General features: G+C 45.0%; 3 protein-coding genes across 3 annotated transcripts; 2 read left to right on the forward strand and 1 right to left on the reverse strand.

Moving 5' to 3' along the window:
* Positions 1-551: 551 nt before the first annotated feature.
* LOC125522655 (protein transport protein Sec61 subunit gamma) lies at positions 552-2,159 on the forward strand. The gene is made up of 3 exons (XM_048687702.1): positions 552-825; positions 924-1,039; positions 2,001-2,159. The coding sequence occupies exons 1-2, from the start codon at positions 732-734 to the stop codon at positions 1,037-1,039; spliced, it is 210 nt and encodes a 69-aa protein (XP_048543659.1). The 5' UTR covers positions 552-731; the 3' UTR covers positions 2,001-2,159.
* Positions 2,160-4,260: 2,101 nt separating this feature from the next.
* On the forward strand, positions 4,261-8,631 carry LOC125522135 (putative B3 domain-containing protein Os03g0621600). The gene is made up of 7 exons (XM_048687214.1): positions 4,261-5,434; positions 5,571-5,725; positions 6,495-6,786; positions 6,874-7,064; positions 7,160-7,514; positions 7,632-7,825; positions 8,133-8,631. Exons 1-7 carry the CDS (start codon positions 5,410-5,412, stop codon positions 8,397-8,399), a joined length of 1,479 nt encoding a protein of 492 aa, XP_048543171.1. The 5' UTR covers positions 4,261-5,409; the 3' UTR covers positions 8,400-8,631.
* Positions 8,632-12,406: 3,775 nt separating this feature from the next.
* Positions 12,407-18,349, reverse strand: LOC125518968 (disease resistance protein PIK6-NP-like). Its single transcript, XM_048683861.1, has 4 exons — positions 17,774-18,349; positions 17,274-17,672; positions 12,934-14,904; positions 12,407-12,842 (listed from the first exon to the last, which is right to left on the reverse strand). The coding sequence occupies exons 1-3, from the start codon at positions 18,196-18,198 to the stop codon at positions 12,981-12,983; spliced, it is 2,748 nt and encodes a 915-aa protein (XP_048539818.1). The 5' UTR covers positions 18,199-18,349; the 3' UTR covers positions 12,407-12,842; positions 12,934-12,980.
* Between the last annotated feature and the right edge of the window lie 732 nt (positions 18,350-19,081).

Below are 19,081 nucleotides of genomic sequence, written 5' to 3' on the forward strand. Positions count from 1 at the left end.
TATTTTAATTTACATGATATGCAGCTCATAGCATAAGTGAAACATCACCAAATGGAGGGAAAAGTCCAGAATCTAGATCGGGAAGGGCCATTTGATTGGTTCGCCAACTCTAGCTGAACCCTCTATCGAGGTATCGGAAAAGAAAACTCTAGTCCTTTTCTTTTCGTTTTGAAAAGAAAAAACTCAGGTTCTTTTGAAACCTAATATCATGATTAGTGAACTAAAAATGTACAATGAACATTTTTTTTGCATTCTTGTACAATAACTTACTATTGCTCAAAACACCAATTTACCGTCACTTTTATAAGGGCATAATAACACGAACCCACAACTTTCATGTTAATTTGTCACACAGATCACAAAGTCAGGCAGGTAGGCAGCCAGCTATTTAGCTCGTTTGACAGACAAGGTTGGCCCACCTGTCAGGGCCCACAGCAAGAGGGCAGAGCTTGAGCCACTGCAAATCAGAGCACACGTGTCAGCCTCCGATTGGCCGAGCGACGTGGAAGCTGAGGATGAGCATTCCTCTCCTGCTGTCGAACATTGACAAATACTTCCATCCAGGCAGTTCACGCTTTTTTGCAGAGAAAAGTTTATAAAAGAAGCCATCCGCGAAACCCACCCGCACAAATCCAAACAGCATTCGCCGTCGGCTTCCACCCTCCCCCTCACGCGCGCGACCTCGTCGTCGTCGTCGGCTCGGAGATCTCGCCTTCCCGCCGGCAGCAGCCATGGACGCCGTCGACTCCGTCGTTGACCCCCTCCGCGAGTTCGCCAAGGACAGCGTCCGCCTCGTCAAGCGCTGCCACAAGCCCGACCGCAAGGGTAAATCCTCACCCGCTCTGGGTCCCCTGCTTTCCGGTCTTTGGATCCGTTTTGTTTCTGGCCAGATCTGACGCTGTTTCTCCCTCCGCGGCGCGCAGAGTTCACCAAGGTGGCGGCGCGGACGGCGATCGGGTTCGTCGTCATGGGGTTCGTGGGGTTCTTCGTCAAGCTCATCTTCATCCCCATCAACAACATCATCGTCGGCTCCGGCTAGGTGCGAACGCGTCTCCTCCGATCCCGTCTCCCTCCTGCTTGCACGGTTTTGTTTGACTTGGTCCTGTTTCGCGGTGTGATCTGTTGGATCTGCTGTGCGCGCGCCTGCCCCCGGGGATTTTGCGGCTGCGGCCGTGCGGAATTGGGTGCTGTGGGCTTCGGGACTTGGAACATGTTGAATTTTAGCACATCATCTTAGGACAGTCCTGCGACCTGAGCAATATTAGTAAGTTACTAGAGTAGATTTTAGTAGATCCTTTTGTCCTCCAAATAAACCTGCCAATTTCCTAGTTTGATAGGAGAATTCGGATGAGTTAAGGGTAATCAGCTGTGGAGAATTGGGGGTTGACTGTTGACTTCAAGTTTGTTTCACCGTGTAATTTATTTGACAAGTGCGACCAAGACAAATTGGAATTCTGAATGAATTGTTTGTCACAAGTAATCGGTTGTTTTTACTTTATGAGTAATGTTTTGATTTGATAGTACTATCCTGAAATTCAATCACCTTTGGTCTGAATATTGGTCTCGGCAACTCGAAACAGTAGCTGTTTTGAGGAACTAGCTGTAATGATCATTGCAATCTCTTGCTCGGAAATCTCGACTATGATAATGTGAATTCAGATGATGCAACTTTAGTTTTTAACAACCTGATCCACCCTGGATGACTGTACTTGATTCCTTCATATACTTACTGTTTTCTGTACTAGGCTGATGTGCATATCCTTGATTTTTCGTTGATGGTTATTTGGGAATCAAGATTGTGTTCTAGATAAAATGGCATATTGAAACCTTCCGAATGTGTAGCATGTTGTTCTGGAATAGAAAAGCATGGGCTGGCTGTGCCATTTTCCCTTTTTACCTATGGCATTAGCTTGTTTTCGCGCTTATTTTCTCATTAGTGAAGTTCCTGTTCTCATGTGAATATAAGCAGTGTGCTGATGGCCCCTTCTGTTTCACCACAGGTTGGAGAACTACATGATGCGGGGATAGTGTGATGCCGGCAGTTGAGCCTGCGGTGTGTCGAAGTAGGCGCCCAAAGTTTGTTCTGAAGTTGTTGTTAAAGACCTGTTTTGTGAGAAATTGTCACCAGCTTAATCTTCGTAATGAGTATAGATCTTGAAGTAGCGAGTTATAAATTTTATGTTTTCTTATAAATTCCCTGTGGGTGCAAGGTAGATCGCTGATCGCAAGTGCTGATTACTGGTGAGACGCGCACCACTGCCAACTACTTGGGCCACACTCACGCGATTCTGAAAATACGGAAATATGAAAAACGTAAGCATATAGAAATAAGAATATGGTGTTCTTGCTCAAAAAATATATATGTATTAAACAGAGGGTGGAAAAACACATTAAAGCTTCAAGATGTGGTAGCTATCCATCAAATTTATGTTGGCTTATATGTGCAACCATCAACGAAATCAAAAATACACTTCCAAACTCCATCGTTTTTCCGCACAAATTTTTTTTGTCGAAAAGCTAAGAAAGGCCGTGGAAAATCGAAAAGTAAAAAAAAAAATGAAAATATGAAAACCGAAGGAGGGCTCCTCAAGTAGTTGCTCTCCAACGTAATTATTACTGAGAACAAAACAAGGAGGCTCCCGAAGGAGACCTTGTGTTTTTAATTATTATTTATGTATCATGTAAAGTAATTGTGGTGCATTAATGTGTATTAATAAGTTCTACTCCCTCCGTCCCACAATATAAGACGTTTACAAATCATAGTGTGGATTTTGTACCAACAAGAGCAAGTACATGGCCTATATACATCACCCATTCTATACTCGAGATTTGTGCTTCACTTCACCGAGCAGGTACATGAGTAAGGGCTTTTGGAGGCGAGCTCCATGGAGCTTGTTTTCAAAATATGAAATTTTGCTTCGTGATTTTTCTTGAAAATTTTTGTATACACGCACACATGTTTATTGCGTATGTGCAAAAATTCATAGCCACAGAAAAAGACAAAAATGTATTTCTAAAATGGGCCGTTTTTTTGTTCTTGGGCCGCGAATTTGTTCTTTTTGTACAGTCTACAAATCACGAAAATTTCAAATGATTTTTCACACGTGCATGCGGAAATCATATAAGTGTCATGGAATTTGTTTTAATTTTTTTAAACTTCAAAATATGACTTTTGATTCTTTTCAAAATACCGAGCTCCGTGGAGCTCGGCCTCCGTTGGCATTTTCTGGCAGGTACATGGCCTATATACACCATCCATTCTATACTTGAGATATGTGCTTCACTTTACCGAGCAGGTACATGGCCTATATAAACCACATGCACACAGAGCATGCACATTTCTTATAGGTGTTCTTTTTAGAAAAAATCTTGAACATCCTTTATTTTGAAACTTGTTAAAAATTCAAAAATATTTTTAAAATTTGGGAACACTTTTTAAACTGGCAAACAATTTTTAAAATACATTAATATTTTAAACATTTTCTAAATTCAAGGAGTTTATTAAAATTTAGGGACATTTTTTAAATTCATTATTTGTTTTTCAAATTTTGCCAACTCTTGTAAAATTCAGAAACACATTAAATTAGCCAACGTTTTTTAGAAAGTTGTGAACAATTTTAAAATTCCATTAAAAAATAAAGTCAACATTTTTTTGGAAAATCTGGAACTTTTTATTTAACATGTGAACATTGTTTTAAAACTTCTGCAGTAGCTACGTTTGGAAAGAAAACCTTGCTCTAAACCTGTCATCCTAGCATCGTAGCCAGATTAAATTGAATACTAATCAGACCACTGTGTGTTTGTTCACTCACAACGCGCTACGGGCAAAGATGGTGACCTCATACAACCTAGTACATGCATAGTTTTTTCAAGAAACACGGACCCGGTCGAGTTTCGGGCTAAGCTCTACAAAATGCCAAGCCAAGCCTGGGACATTTTTAGCCGAGTAACATGGTAAACAATTATTCCATATTTGAATACAAAATGAATCATCACAGGACAAATTAATGATCCGTTACAACTATTTTTCTAAAAACACAAAATCCCCATTTCACTCTTTCTCGAGGAGAAACTTGAGGCCGAAGCTCATTGAAGATGCCATGCTTTAGGCGCGGAGCAAGTGGCCTCATATATTACCTAATACATTGATAGGTTTTGTTAGAAATAAGGACGGGGCCGAGTTTTGATCTAAAAATGTGAAGCCGAGCCTGGCACCTGTCCAACCAAGCAACATGGTATCAGACAACTTTTGTATTTCAAACTAAATAAATCATATTGTGGCAAATCAATGAATCATTACACCCTTTTTAGGTCGGATAAATCATTACACCTATTTCTCTAAAAGTAATCCCTCATTTCACTTTTTTGGGTAGAAAAGCGAGGTTGAGCCCATCCCTAATGTCGGGCTTTCAGTCCGGCTGCCCATGCCCAGCTTTACCGCGGGGCATGACATACCCTAAATTTCGGTGCTAAAGGTCTCATTCTTTTTTTTGTGCGAAATTGCTAAAGGTCTCATTCATAAAAGTAAATAGAAAAGGTTGCTTTCCATCCAATATCTCCCTTCTTCAAGACAAAACCTAAACTTGCATTCATAATCGCATAAACATTCAATCGGTTATGCTCCTTTTTACATAACATGACGCAAAGAAAAATCCACGCCGCACGAACCCAATATGGAAACCTTTCAATCCCAACCCATACCACCCGAACCCGACCCAAACTATTGGATTTTGTATTTCTAAAAATGGAACTCAATAATTTTCATTTATACTGTTTCTGAAAAATCTACTCTTTTATAAGAAGAGTAGTAGAAGAAATATCCTTCATTTTACAAAAAGTTGCCTTTTAATCCAAAACCTCCCTTTTTTCTGTTCGAAAGGATGATAATAATCACATATAAAGAACCGGTCAAACGGAACCCGTACGATCCGAACCGGACCCGAACTTTCAATACCTTTTCTAAAACTCGTGGATTTTTCACATATGTTTAAAAAAAACTCTTTTCCCTAAAATGAATGAAATGCATTATGAGCCGGCCTGGCCAGAGTGAAACATGAGCTCCTGCCAAACCAAACATATGTTGAAACATGAGCTAAGTGAGAAGATGTTCCTATTACTAGCATATATTGTAGGCACCAGTAGAGTAGGATTGATGCCTATCTACTTGTGATTTTACAGCCGTTGGGCGTTGGGTACTTGGGTGGGTAAATAATTGAAGAGGGAGGAGATACACACGGTAGAGCACTAGCGGTCACGTGCCTCGCTTCCTCTTCCGGCTCGCCGCGCCGCGTGCAGCAGCAGCTTTACCCTCCCCACCAATTGCCCAAAACGATCAACCCCGTCCCCAAGGACTGCTCCCACGCCGGGCCGGCCACTCCGTTCCACTCCCCACGGCGGCGGCGGCGCCGGATGGACATGAACGGAGCTAACCAAGGTACGGCCGCTCCATGGTTCCGGCCGGGCAAGCCTCTCTTCGTCCTGCTGGTCAGCAAGAAACGCCTCTCTTTTTTCTTCTCTTTCGATTTTTCTCACGGCTGTCTGCTTGCTCGCGCTGGCACACCGGCTGTCAGGCTGCGGCGAGGACTGCGACGCGGAGGGCTGCGAGTGCGGGGCGGACGGCTGCCAGGAATGCGAGTGGTGGAGGCTGCACTGCTACTGGAGCCACGCTGGCGACCACCCGAGGCAGTTCTCCCTCGTCGCCGGCGACGATTTCGCGGACCATATGGTACGGGTTCAATGTCGCTTCCTTCCTCCCTCCCTTCCGATGTCTGTCTGTCTGTACTCTGTCGTCATGAGAATAATGTTGGTTGGGGTAATGGTCAGAATCTCGCTGAAAAATAATGTTTGGTTTCGTTCTAGCCTTGGTGCCTGATGCTTTTCATTCTTGGCAAAGTTCAGATTTATGAGTCCATTAATATCAGGGAGACGGGCATTATTTCCTTTCTCTGGGATTTCAGCTCACGGGTTAAACATTTTAAGTTCAGTTCACATACAGAAACTAGTATTTTACCTGCAATGTACTGTAGATGGCAAATATGGCGCCCCCAAAATTTGTCTGATCCTAATAAAGAGTTTCTTCTTGATATGTCCAATGTGTCCAGATTCCTGAAGCCCCAAAATTTTACCAGATATATTGTTTGAACTAGTAGAATCTAAGGCTGAACTGAACCAGGGACATGTTACCCATATTTTCTTGCAAAAAAGTATTCACATTTTTGATAGGACTATAGAGTAGTGGAGATATCCAAGTATTTGACCTCTGAATGTGTAAGATAATTGATTGTCAAGGTTAGATTGTTATTCCTGTGCTTGAGATAAATCAAGCTAAGCAAGATCCACTTGCCACTTAAGATCATTGCTCTCAGCTTTCTGCACCATCAAAGTGTTCATTCTACAGTAATCCTGCAACCTGAATTCTTTCTGTCTGAATTTCCCACAACCAGTGAAACATATGTCTCTAAATAACCAAGTGTACATTTCTTCTCCTTGGACAGCGCATACGACCGCCGGTTGCAAGCCATCTGAGAAACTTGATCTCTGAGTTCGAGGAGATCCAACTTGAAGCTCCTGATGGCCGTGTGTACCCTGTTAAAATCGGTTGGGAGTTTGGTGACATTGTTCTTAGGTCTGGATGGCACGACTTTGTCAAGGTGCATCACATAGAACAAAACTCCTCCATCCGGTTTGTGTACCGTGGGAACTCCAGCTTCGAGGTTCACATATCCGATTCACCCGGTCACGGCAACTCTTCTCCACCACCTCCTCGTGATTGTCATGTGCCGAATGGTGAAGTCAATTAGGACCTTCAAGTCGTCGAGTGCTTTTGGTAACGCTTTTCTGATGGTTATAACACTCTTTTTTCTTGATGTGCAGAACAAGTGGTGCCTGATCCTGCACATGTTCAGACATCAATCAACATTGACTATACCGCATTCCCTGGGACCAGGCTAAGCCATGAACAAGAGAAGAAAGTGCTAGAACTAGCTCAGAGAAGCATGAGGTCTGAATTTCGTCTGCATGTGGCAGCTGTGAACAAAAGGAATGCCAACGGGGACTGCCATGTTGTAAGTTACATCCTTCCCCACATAATTTCCTGCTTGTGTCTGTGACTCCGACCGATCCATAGGCTATTAATTAATCCCAGCTTGTGTTCTTGCAGTACATACCCTTGACGCTTTTGGACAGTGTCAAAGAGGGGATAACTGAAGCTCCAATTCAGCTCAAAGCCCATAGCAACGACATGATATATGTTGTTGGCGCAAGCAAGCATGGTGACGATCAAGTAATCCTCCAATCTAAGTTGAGTCATTTTGTAGATGGTCACCGCATGCAAGACAACGACCTCCTCGTCTTTAGAAGCAAGGGGAAAGCCCAGCTCGAAGTTCTTGTCCTTGACCCGAGCGGTTGTGAGAAAAGCTGGTTTGACACGGGAAACTCTTCAAACGTTTCCAGAGAAGGCCGTCGTGCACACGCTCAGAACACGGCTTCAACATCCTTCGGTTGGGCTAAATCAGGTCAGAGCAATGCACAGCTGCCATATATGTGCATTCCTTCTCTTCATTTCACCACATTTTGGATGACTTTTGTGCTCATTGTGTGAACACCATAAGTAAGCATGGAATGTTTTTCAGGACTCCAAGCTCGCGAGTCGAATGAAGCAGGTTTACAAGCTCCTAGGTCCAACAACTACATATCAACCCAATCGACCCCTCTACATAGCCAACAGAAAGAGAAAGTCGAAGAGAGGGTTCGGGCAATTGGTTCCCAATTTCCTGTGTTTGTTAAAGTGGTTAGCTCCAGTGAGGTTGTTACCAAAACTTCTCTGGTGAGTTCAGATCGATACCACAACCAATACGTATAATCTGTAGTCGGTTTTTTGTTTTGTCACCCCACTACTTTTGCGATTGCGTTTTCAAACAGTCAAACTCACACGCACATAACCCATTTCTCACCTAAAAAACTTGCCACTGCAATTTTGAAGTAAAAAAATGCGCAGTTTTCTTCCTTTTTACCGGAGAAAGGCTTTCGCCCCGCTTCATATATAAAGCAATGAACTTTTCTTCCTTTTGCGGAATGAACCATTGATCCAAGGCTGATCGTCGTATCTGACACTCTTTCGCGCTCTTGGGCAGTACTTGGGCCCGGAGTATGCTTCGGCATGTCTCCTGACCCAGCCAGGACGTCTCCGCCTCCTGCTGGACGGCGACGACAGGGATTGGGACTGCATGTTGGGCTTGAGGAAATCTAACAAAACTTGGTGGATCGACAGAGCCTGGCCGAAATTCATCTCGGATGTCGGGCTGGAGGAAGATGACATCTGCCTCTTCGAACTGACGGACACGAGCAGTCTCACGATGAAGGTCCATGTGATCCGCAAGTCGGATATACCGGCGCCATGAGAGAGTTTGACTGAAGAATGGCCTGATGCTAGATAGAGCCTGTGTCTAACTGATGGACCCTACACTTTTGCTGACTCCTTGTGCTATTGTTGCTGATCCCTGTATTGCTGCTTGTTTAGCAGCCACCTCATGAACAACTACCTATAACTAACTAGTGATGATTCAGATTTCCACCATGTCTCTCTCTCTCTCTCTCTCTCTCTCTCTCTCTCTCTCTAGTGAGGTGACAAAAAATCCTGTTGTGTTGTGTTTCCTACTCCCATGTGATGCTTCTTCAGCTGGGACTAGGTTGTGCCTTTTTTTTTAGTTAGAATTGTTGCAAAGGTACTACCTGAATAGTGATACTGTGCAAGATGACATGAAATTGTTATAAGTAGATGCGCAAAAGAGCACTCAACTCAAAAAAAAAAGCAAAAGAGCACTCAAGTCTGCGTTCACTAAAAAAAGAGCAGAAGAAAGGGTCCCAGATGATGTTGTCATCTACTCCCTCCGTTCCTAAATACTTGTCTTTCTAGGCATTTCAACAAGTGACTACATACGGAGCAAAATGAGTGAATCTACACTTTAAAATATGTCTACATACATCCGTATGTAGTAGTCATTTGAAATGTCTAAAAAGACAAATATTTAGGAACGGAGGGAGTATAAGATTTTAAATGCAAAACATCCGCCAAATTTTAAATGCAAAAAAACTGAAACTAGAATCAAAGTGTTTTCCCTTCTCCTTATACCCCCACATGGAAAACAGGTTCCGTGTAAAAATGCAGTAACAGTAACAGCTCGGTCTCTCTCTAGTGAGCAGCTCATCACCTCGTATACAATTTTCTACTGTAAGTATTTGGCAAGACTGTCGACCAACATTCAGAGTTGCAAAGGCGTCTGAGCAGAATTTCTCACATTCAACAGGCATCTTGGACAAGCACTGATCTCCATTGATTGATTAGGGTTAGGATGAGTTGGCTGGACGACAGAGAGCGGTCATACCTCGAGAACCAATGCCCAAGATCGCGGCAGGAGATGGTGACGCGATGCGGCCGGCGTTGAAGTCGGAGGCGGCGAGGCGGAGGGCTGGGGGGATGTGAGGCATCGGCGGGGCTACGGCAACGGCAAGGCGGCGGCGTCGAGCTAGGGCACCGAGGAAGAAGAGGGAACTTCTCAGCCGGAGAGCGTACGCTGTAACAAAGGTGCGGCCGAAGCAGAGCAAAGCAGAGGAAGCAGAGCACCCCCTGATTTTCCTTTAGGAGAGCTACAGTAACAAAATTTGTTGCTATTAAAATCCAAGCCACATGGCATACATTTAGTCACTGTCTCAAATACAAATAATTATTGTTTGACAACAGTTACAACAAACATCTATTACCCCCTTCCTGAATTATTTGTCTTAGATTTCTTTAGACACTGATGTATTTAGACACATTCCGTATCTAGAGAAATTTAAGACAAATAATTTGAGCAGATGGAGTACGATTCTGCATCTATGCTCTCATTTCCATCATCTCACTGTCTGATTTTCAACCTCAATCTTGTTGATTCTCCTCCCTAGACCAACGTATTTCATAGCATGATCTTGAATTGCCTCTTTTTTCCTTGCCTTCCCATTCATTGGCAGCTCATTTCATTCACAAGCTTTGAACAATCCAACGACCTAAGAAAGCTCCTCCGGGTGCCGGCTTCATAAGAAGATCACGTTAGTTCAGATTCTGGACAAAAGTTCTTTTGAATTAAGAAAAACGCACTAGTACAAAAAACAAGCATTAATAGCGGGCCTCGAAAACGGTTGTGACCAAACATAACAAAGTCGCCTGTAACACCCACACCAAAGTGGTTATTTTTTTCATATAAAAAGCTCTGCGACGGTAGGAAATCTGAAACCGCCTGTAGGAAAGATTGGAGGCGGTGTGGCGGTTTCAGTGAGTACCTAGGGGGCACACCCTTTTCCTTCTCTTTGTGTACCACATATTCATTTTCCTTTCCGTCCCTGATGCCAGGCCAAACCCTAGCACCACCGCCGCAATGTTCACCTCAGCGAGCACGCCGACTCTTGAACACTTCTTCACATGTGACTGTCGACGACCTAGTTTCCGTCAAAAGGTGGAGGTGCAGTGGCATATCAGCCCATTCGTGGCGGTGTAGTGACAGACCGTCCCATCTGAGATGGCGCAGTGGCATATCGGCTCATCCGCAGTGGTGCGGTGGTAGATCCAATCTGGCTATGCTATCGACCCAGTGATGGAGCTAAATCCAGCAAATCTCGGGTACGGGGTCCCAATCTGATAGCTTTGGAACGATGGTAACATGAACAAGGGGACATAATGTTTTACCCAGGTTCAGGCCCTCTCGAAAAGTTAAAACCCTACGTCCTACTTTTGTTGTATTGATTGGGAAGTAACGAGTACATGGTTGATCTACCTTGAGATCATGTGTCTCTAAGTTGTCCTATATACGGCCTAACCCCAACGGCTTATATAGATACCGGGGTACCTAGGGTTACAATGGTCGGTTGCTATAAGAGGAAAATGTTGCACATCGACATGGCCGCTGACCTGGAGACCGATCTGCAGTGGGCGCGAGACGACTATGTCCGGGATGAAATGGAGCGCCAGCGCCACGCCCTCAAGGAGATCGCCGCTCGGCGCCGTGGCCGGGACGAGGACAGCGTCGTCATCCTCGATGACAGCGGTGATGAGGCGCCAGCGCCGTCCAACCCCGTCCGCCTCGGCACCCAGGACAGGGCTGCAGCAAGGACGGAGGCGTCCAAGACGGCAACGACTACACTGCCTTCTACCGCCTCCTCGGCATGCAGTAGGCGGCGTCGTTTTTTTTAGCTTTTTAATTATGTCTATTAAATTTGTACAAATGAATGAAAACTGCCTGAATTTGCGAAAATGCCTTTTGGAGCTCGGCCTCCATGGAGGCCGGTTTTTGAAAAACACAAAATTCATGAAAATTCATATTTTTACAATTCAAAAAAACTGAAAAAAATTATAGATATACATGGAGGCATAACACACATGTGTGTAAATTTTTAGGACGAAATACGATTGAAATGAAGGCTGTGCAAAAAAGACAAATCTGAGACTTTTTAACACATGTTACTATTCATTCTCAAAGTCCAGAAATTTGTCTTTTTGTACAGGTCGCATTTCGAAGTATTTCATCTTGATTTTTTACACACACATACATTTCATCCGTGTATAGTTGCATATTTATTTTCAGAATTTTTTGAAGTAAAAAAGTTTGAATTTTGAATTTTTCAAAAATAAAGGGCTCCATGGAGCTCGCTCACCAAAACGCCCTACTCCTGAATTTGGTCCTAATTCGTGTCATTTTCGTCAAAATTTAGCTGAATTTTAATTTCAAATAACGGCTTTTGGGGCGAACTTGGGATCCGTTCCTAGTAAAAGTGGATAATCAACAATGCAACATATATGGGATCCTTTCCCACTACCCGCCTAGTTTGTAAACACAAATCTGTCTACGCGTTGACGTGGTCTTTGATGTACAGTAGTATATCTTTGACAGTCGTCTGCATGTTAATTCAAATTACATTTTTGTATAGAAAATGTTGCCAGGCAAAATGGATGAATCAGGACAGACCAATATTCATACCAAGACTCACAATAAACATGCTGACATAGTCTTTTAATACGCATCTTTGACCGCCACGTGCATGTTAGAAAAAAGACAACAAAAGGTTCAATTATATTTAACAATCTAATGATGTATTTTTTGCAGGGAACAATCTAATGATGTTATTTAATTATGGTTTGGCCATTTTCACATTTTTCATCCAAGTTGAATTTTTTTTATTACTCCATATATGTTTTCTTGGATGTGAAAAAAAACAGTGATATGCTAGTTTTTTTTTTTGGCAAATCATATGGGAGTTTTATTCCAAGGGTTACAATTGAGAGACAAGTCCTCACAAACATTTAACTATGGCAGTGAGTATGATCCAAGGGCACAATGAATATAGAACAAATGTGGATCTGATTACTGCATACAGGTTATAGAATATAGATGCACGCCAGATCTTTTCTTCTGATAAGCTACACGGTATGTCTTTCCTAACAACAGAAATCTGGGTTACATATCAAAGTCTCAATCTAAGAATACACAAATATTAATGGAAAAAATACTCAAATGACAATCTACTTATGCCCAAAAGAAAAGAAAAAAATTGCATCTGACTCTGAATTCGTGATACTTGTCTTACTTATTCCTAATCATTCCACTAATTCGTGATACTTCCAGACATGTACAGAAGAATCAGTTGCGCAACACAAATCACAAGAGTACACCAGCTTTGCGACAAAGAGGTAGCCCGAATAGAAATGTGGAGCTTCATTTGTTGCAGCATCCAATCAGAGTACGTGACTTGGGCTCCATAACCAAAGGCGCATCTCGGTTTAGGCATCTAGGACTTGACGGCCGGCGTTGTAGCTGAAATAGATGACCGGAAAAAGAATTAAGCATATGCACATCTTTTGATCTACTGCTCACCAAGACAAAAGTATAAACGTGTTAATAGTACCTGAGCCTGCCATATCTATTTGCTCGTCTCGTAACATATGCTGCGTATTAATATCTTGTCATCTCCAGTATTGGACGGTTGGGGTTCGCCTCGGCCATGCTCTTGAAAGCATCCTCCGCAGCCTCTACTTCTGCCGCCGTCGAGCCAACGCAGTATAAGCCGACAGTGAGGCGAGCAAGGCTGGAGAGGCGTTGGATGCCAAAGTCGAAATCGACCGCAGCAGATTTGGGCTTTCCGATGAAGTGGTAGAGTATAAGCTCCTTGAGCCTCGGCATAGCCCCCGGTTCAAACATTAAAACTCCCATACGAGTATCGTAAACCCAAAAACTCTGCAACTGTTGAAATCCTTCACGCCTGATGATGAGCCGCCCAGCATCGTCTGTTTCGCTTAAAGACAGTGTCAAATCGATCAGATTGGGTATCAATCCAATCATCTCAATATCCTGCTGCTCCATTTTCGGATCATCGAAAAACAACCTGTGTAGGTTGGGAAGTGACGCGAGCCATCTGCTAATCCGGCTGATATCTTGTCCATATACAAAAACCTCCTCGATACAACCTAAAGCAGGGAGGAACGGCTCTTCTCCATCCTTTTCTCTCAGATAATAATAAATACTCAGGGAACGGAGGCCGCATTCGTCCAGTTTACAGAGAGAGGACACCAGCTTTTCCTTGGACTCTTCTAATTTGTTGCCTTCAATCCCATCAGTGTCCAATTTAATCCTCAGCTTTCTCAGATTTGTTAGTTTGCCGAGCTCTTCCACATGCTTCAACTGCAAGGCATCAACGCAATCAAGCTCTTGCAAGTTTATCAAGTTTCCCAACCCATCTGGAAGCTTACAACCGTGGTAAACAAACAAACGTGCCAGTCGTTGTAGCCGAGTTGTGCTTTCAGGAAGCTCACGTAATCCAGAGGATGTACTAACTAGCGTCTCTAGATACAGCAACTCCCCAATTTGCCTGGGAAGCTCCGTGATTCCTGTAAAAGAGATATCCAAGTATCTCAGCTGATAGAGTCTTTCAATGTCCTTGATATGATGATTTTTCAACTGGCCGCAGTGTTGCAAGTCTAGCACGCGCAAGCATTTTGACCTCCCAAGCGAAGGCAATAGCTTGATATCCCCAAAAGCACTGATTGACCGAGCGTGTGACAGATCCAATTGCTCCACGATTTCTTCATCCTCATTCCCCATTAGAGAGAGCCGACGAACTATGCCATTAGGCTTGCATTGTTTCTTTAGGACAGTACACATGTTCTCTTCAGAGGATTTCTCAATTAGGAAATCAAGGATGGTGTCATGGACTCGGCAATACTTTGCCTTGCCGTCATACCCTATGTAGTCGGGCTGTATTAGACTTCTGTTTACAAGCTGGTGAAAATATTCCTCTCCTAATTCCATAAGATCTTGTCCACTTTCTCCATGGATAAAGCCTTCAGAAATCCATCTGCGTACCAACCGCTGCCTTTCAATCAATCTGTCTTCAGGAAACAGAGCCAAGTACAATAAGCAGCTTCTTAGGTGGTGGGGAAGATCAAAATAACTAAGGGATAATATGTAATTCATGGTCTCTATTATATCACTTTTGACCTTTGAAGAGCGTATTGAATGTCGCACCCGGTCCCACTCTTCTTTTGTTTCCCTTGTTGTGGCCAACAAGCTAGAAATGGCATTGATGGCCAGAGGTAGACCACGGCATTTTTTCAAAATATCATTGGCAGCTTCTTTCAAGCTATCAGGACAGCTTTCTTCACAGCCAAATATCCTCTTGAAAAACAATTTCTTTGAGTCAGCCTCACTGAGTGGTTTCATCTCATAGACAAGATCTTCACTAGAAGGAGAGCAAGATTTGGCAACATCAACTATACGTGTTGTGATAATTATTCTGCTGCCCAATGTATTCTTGACAAATGCACATTTCAAAGTTTCCCATGTTCCTAACTCCCATATATCATCAATTATGATGAAGTACCTGCAACACAGTTTTATGAACATACGCATTAGAGCTCATTAGATATTTATAGTAATACCTATCAAGTAACGTAAAATCCCGAAACAATGTCACATCTGTGTGCATCCTAGATATAATAAACCTTGATGTAATTGTCTAACATCAATAAAGATGTCATTATCTAAAACATACTTGTACGATAAGTGAAATCCTCAGAGCATCTCACAATAATAAACAACTACAAATTGGGAAGAAACTCAAAGATAACAACTCCACACATAGTACTAGGTACAAGCAACTCCAACGCGCCGGTGCATTTGGTCCGCGCGTGTCCGTTTGAGTCGAAATGGACAAAAACGCCAGCCCAACACGCGGACACAAACCCAAACCACGTCCGCTCGGTGTCCATGTGGACACATTTCCAACCCAAATTTGCACCTGATTTGCGTCCACACGAACACGAGATGGACGTGCTGCGCGTCCGCCTCATGCCCACGTGTCGGCCAACCAACTACCACCGCAGTCGTAGTCAATGCAGCCCACCTACCTCGGGCCCACATGGCAGTGACTAGAAGTGTTCAAATCGCATCCTTTTTAATTGCAATGGTGCGGCGGGGCCGGCCTTATCCACTTCTCCTCCCACTCCAGTCCACATCCGCTCCCTCACCGACGACAGAAAACCCTAGTCATCATGGGCTTCTTCGGCAAAGGCAAGGGCAAGGGGAAGCACGACCACGAGGCCGGCTCAGCGCAAGGACCGGTGAGGCCGCCGACGAAGGGGTGCGCATTGGTGTCGGCGTCATGGGACGGGAGGGCGACAGCGCCACGGGACCGTGCAGTACCACTAGGAGTACCGCGTCCCACTGTCGTGGCTGGACGTGAACCTCCCCCACGGCTGGCACGTCGACCCCCACCGCATTTCGGTGCCGTCCGTGGCGTGGTTTGAGCGTCCGCGAGCCAAGAAGATCCGAGCCGGGTGTGCTCTCCTGACGTCGGAGCAGTTCTGCGACCCCGCCTACATGCCAGACTCCCCTAACTGGGACGTCTGGTTCACCACCGAGCACGATGTGTGCCGCCACGGTGCCGTCCAGCTCGAAGCACGCCCTCCACCGCCACCGCCGGTGGTCAAGCAGTAGGGTGAGGAGGAAGAGGCGGCGTTCCTCGAGGCGTTGGAGGAGGCGACCCAGCGCGCCATTGAGGAGTCCCAGCCCGAGGACTCCTGGTGGCCTGGCCTCGAGGACGCACTGCAGTTGTCGGCTGCGAGCGACAACGTCTACCTGCCACCACCACCGGCCCCATCGTAACCGCCCGCGCCAGCGTCGGCACCACCCGCGCCCACCAGCGTCTACCAATGGCAGGGCATCGTCCGGGAGTGGGTGAGCGCACCGCCTGTTTGGCTGGGCGCGACAGAGGAGGAGGCGGCCTATCTCGCGGCGTGGAAAGACCACATGCTGGAGGAGGAACGGGAGGACGACCAGGTCCGCATGCAGCGGGAGCCCGAGGATGAGGAGCACCGGCTTCATTGGGCGTACGAGGAGGAGCGCGCGCGGCGTCAAGCAAAGCCACCGCGGCAGCAAGCGGCATTGGTGGCCTACCAGCAGGCCTTCCTGTGGTCTGAGCCGCCAGCATTCTTCGATCTCACCCGCTCCGACGACGAGGACGACGCCTAGGGCTGCAGGCTGGGGCCATAGTTTTTTTTATTAATGTTTTAATCTTTTATGTTTATGTGGACTTTGACCGGTTTTAATATGCATTTTTATTTTGTTTAATTATTGTAAGCTTTTTAAGTTTTTTTTTAAATGCCCACACAGACTAATGCGTAGGCCATATTGGGCACACCCACGCACCCAATGGCAAAACCGGACACACCCGTCCGCTCGGCCGATCCAAATGGACAAAAAGTAAACAAAAACTCCGTCGGCACGTTGGAGTTGCTCTTAGATACAATTTGGTCGCAATATAAGGAAAAAAACATTTCCATAGGAGGCAAACAAAAAATAGCAAGATTTAACAACCAAGAGGAAAAATAATGAATTCCTTGACGACATGCTCAGGCCGAGTCAAGGCAGCTGTTGCCAGTGGCAAGGTACAATGTTTTGCCACTGCCAATAGCATGTTCGCAAGAGGATAGATATCCAAACAATGGTGGGGATTACCTATTTTCTTGTATTGTCTTTTTGGTACTCGGCATACAGATTTTAGCTATATCTTCTAGTGAACAGATCGACATAAGTTGCAAGGAACAATGACTTCAAAGTTTAAGCGCAGTCATACAAGTTGATTACGAATGTAAATCACACAAAGCAATCTTCATTAGCAAAATTCTAGGCAACGGATTATGCATGAGCTAATTAAGCAATGTTACTTCGTAGCAGATCTCACATACATACCTTGTGTCTTGGAGGAATTCTCGAATCTTGTCGATGATGAGTTGTATATCATCTAATCTAGAGCAAGCATCGTCTTTCTTGGTGATTTGTGATAATATAGATCTTAATATCGCCTTCATGTCAGGCTTGCGTGAAATCGAGACAAAAGCCCCGCAGTCGAAGGTCGCTCCAAGGTTGACCCGGATCTGGTTGGCGAGTGTGGTCTTGCCCAACCCTCCATATCCAACAACAGAGACAGATTTAAGTGATTGGCCCTCTTTCTCATTCAGCCACTTGACAAGTTCATCTTTTGGTCCATCAATTCCGACGAGCTCTGTGGCCTCTTTGTAGACTGCACGAAGTCGAGGGTCGACCTTGTCTTTTGCCGGCATAGAGGAGGAGGAGTCGTCAATCTTGTACCTTGAGTGACAAGAAATCGGATAGATGGATGCAAGCATCAGCTCAGTCGCAAATCTGATGGTAGGTACTAATAGTACTGTAAAGAGAACCAGATCTGGTACCTTGAAAACCTGTCGCTGACATCCTTAATTTCTTTCTTGATGTCTTTGACCTCCTTGGCGATCCTGCGGCGGGTCTTGATGTCCGGCAGCAAGTTCTTGCACTTGTCCATGAGCTTGGTGACGCCATGAGCCTCGGAACAGGAGGACTCGTGTTCCACGAGGACCATGGACTTGTCGATGTTGTCCTCTATCTTATAGGACATCTCCCGCACCGCCCTCACACGCAGCTTTGTTGGTTCATCAGGCTCCTCCACATCTGACATCTTGAGGAGGAATGCGCACATGACCTCCAGCTCGTCCTTGAGGAACTTGATGTCCCCACGGACGTTCTTGAGCAGCTTGTATTCATCTGTCAACATAGCTCCCAACTTCCGGAGGAGGGAACCCATTGCCCCTGTGGATGCGCTCACCAGAACTTCCGCCATTGTTGCTCTCTCTCTCTGTGTGGTGTGTGTTGATTTGGGCTTGCAGATGGCGATGGCTGTGGCAAGCACGGGAAAAAAGAATCCTTTGTCTATGAAGCCGGCAAGACTAATGAAACACGGTAGGGTACTCCACTACTTTTGAGAAAAGCGATTCACATGGTATACAGCACGGAGACAGCTTTGCAGGGACACATGTGCTACAAGTACTGCTCAAGATATTAAGCGTGGAATCTTTCTACAGTCTCGTCCACTACCTGCCTCAGCAATTACTTTGCTCGGTCCGACTACGAGCATGGCTAATAGAAACGCCGGCAACGGCCTCTATATGGGTGCCATATCAGCAATAGCCTTCATAGAAAAAGTCTGATATAGTAAGGTTGGCTTTGTACGAGTTGTTGGATGGTCAGGATAATCAATGTTTGCATGTATGGGCAGAAAGAAAAAAGGAGTTGATTGGACGATGGGACGCAGTGGATTGGGAGCAGCGGCGTTGTCGCTGGCTTCTGGCTGCAAGCGGGCGAAACTTTCTCGAGCGCTCTCTTCTCTCTCTTGCCATTACTCTCCTCCAGCTCAGAATTTTGCTGAAATTTCTTATAGCCTGCTAAATAGGATTATTATACTTGCTCTACCAACGACTTTGCTCCGTTAACAGCATCTCCAACGCAGCGATACATTTCATCTGCCCACATTTGTTTAGGTCGTTGTGGATAGAGTATTGTCGCAAGCGTGACGGCCCATTCTCAAAACATGTCCATACGGATCCATTTTTCTATCTAAATTTAGGTTTGAAATACGTCAGCGCGCGGACGTGAAGCGGACACGCCCCACGTTCACTCAATGTCCGTCGCGTCTCCATTTGGCGGCCAGTCAGAGCAACTCCAAT

Source organism: Triticum urartu, chromosome 7 (genome assembly GCF_003073215.2).
Source record: "Triticum urartu cultivar G1812 chromosome 7, Tu2.1, whole genome shotgun sequence".
Classification (NCBI taxonomy): Eukaryota; Viridiplantae; Streptophyta; class Magnoliopsida; order Poales; family Poaceae; genus Triticum; species Triticum urartu.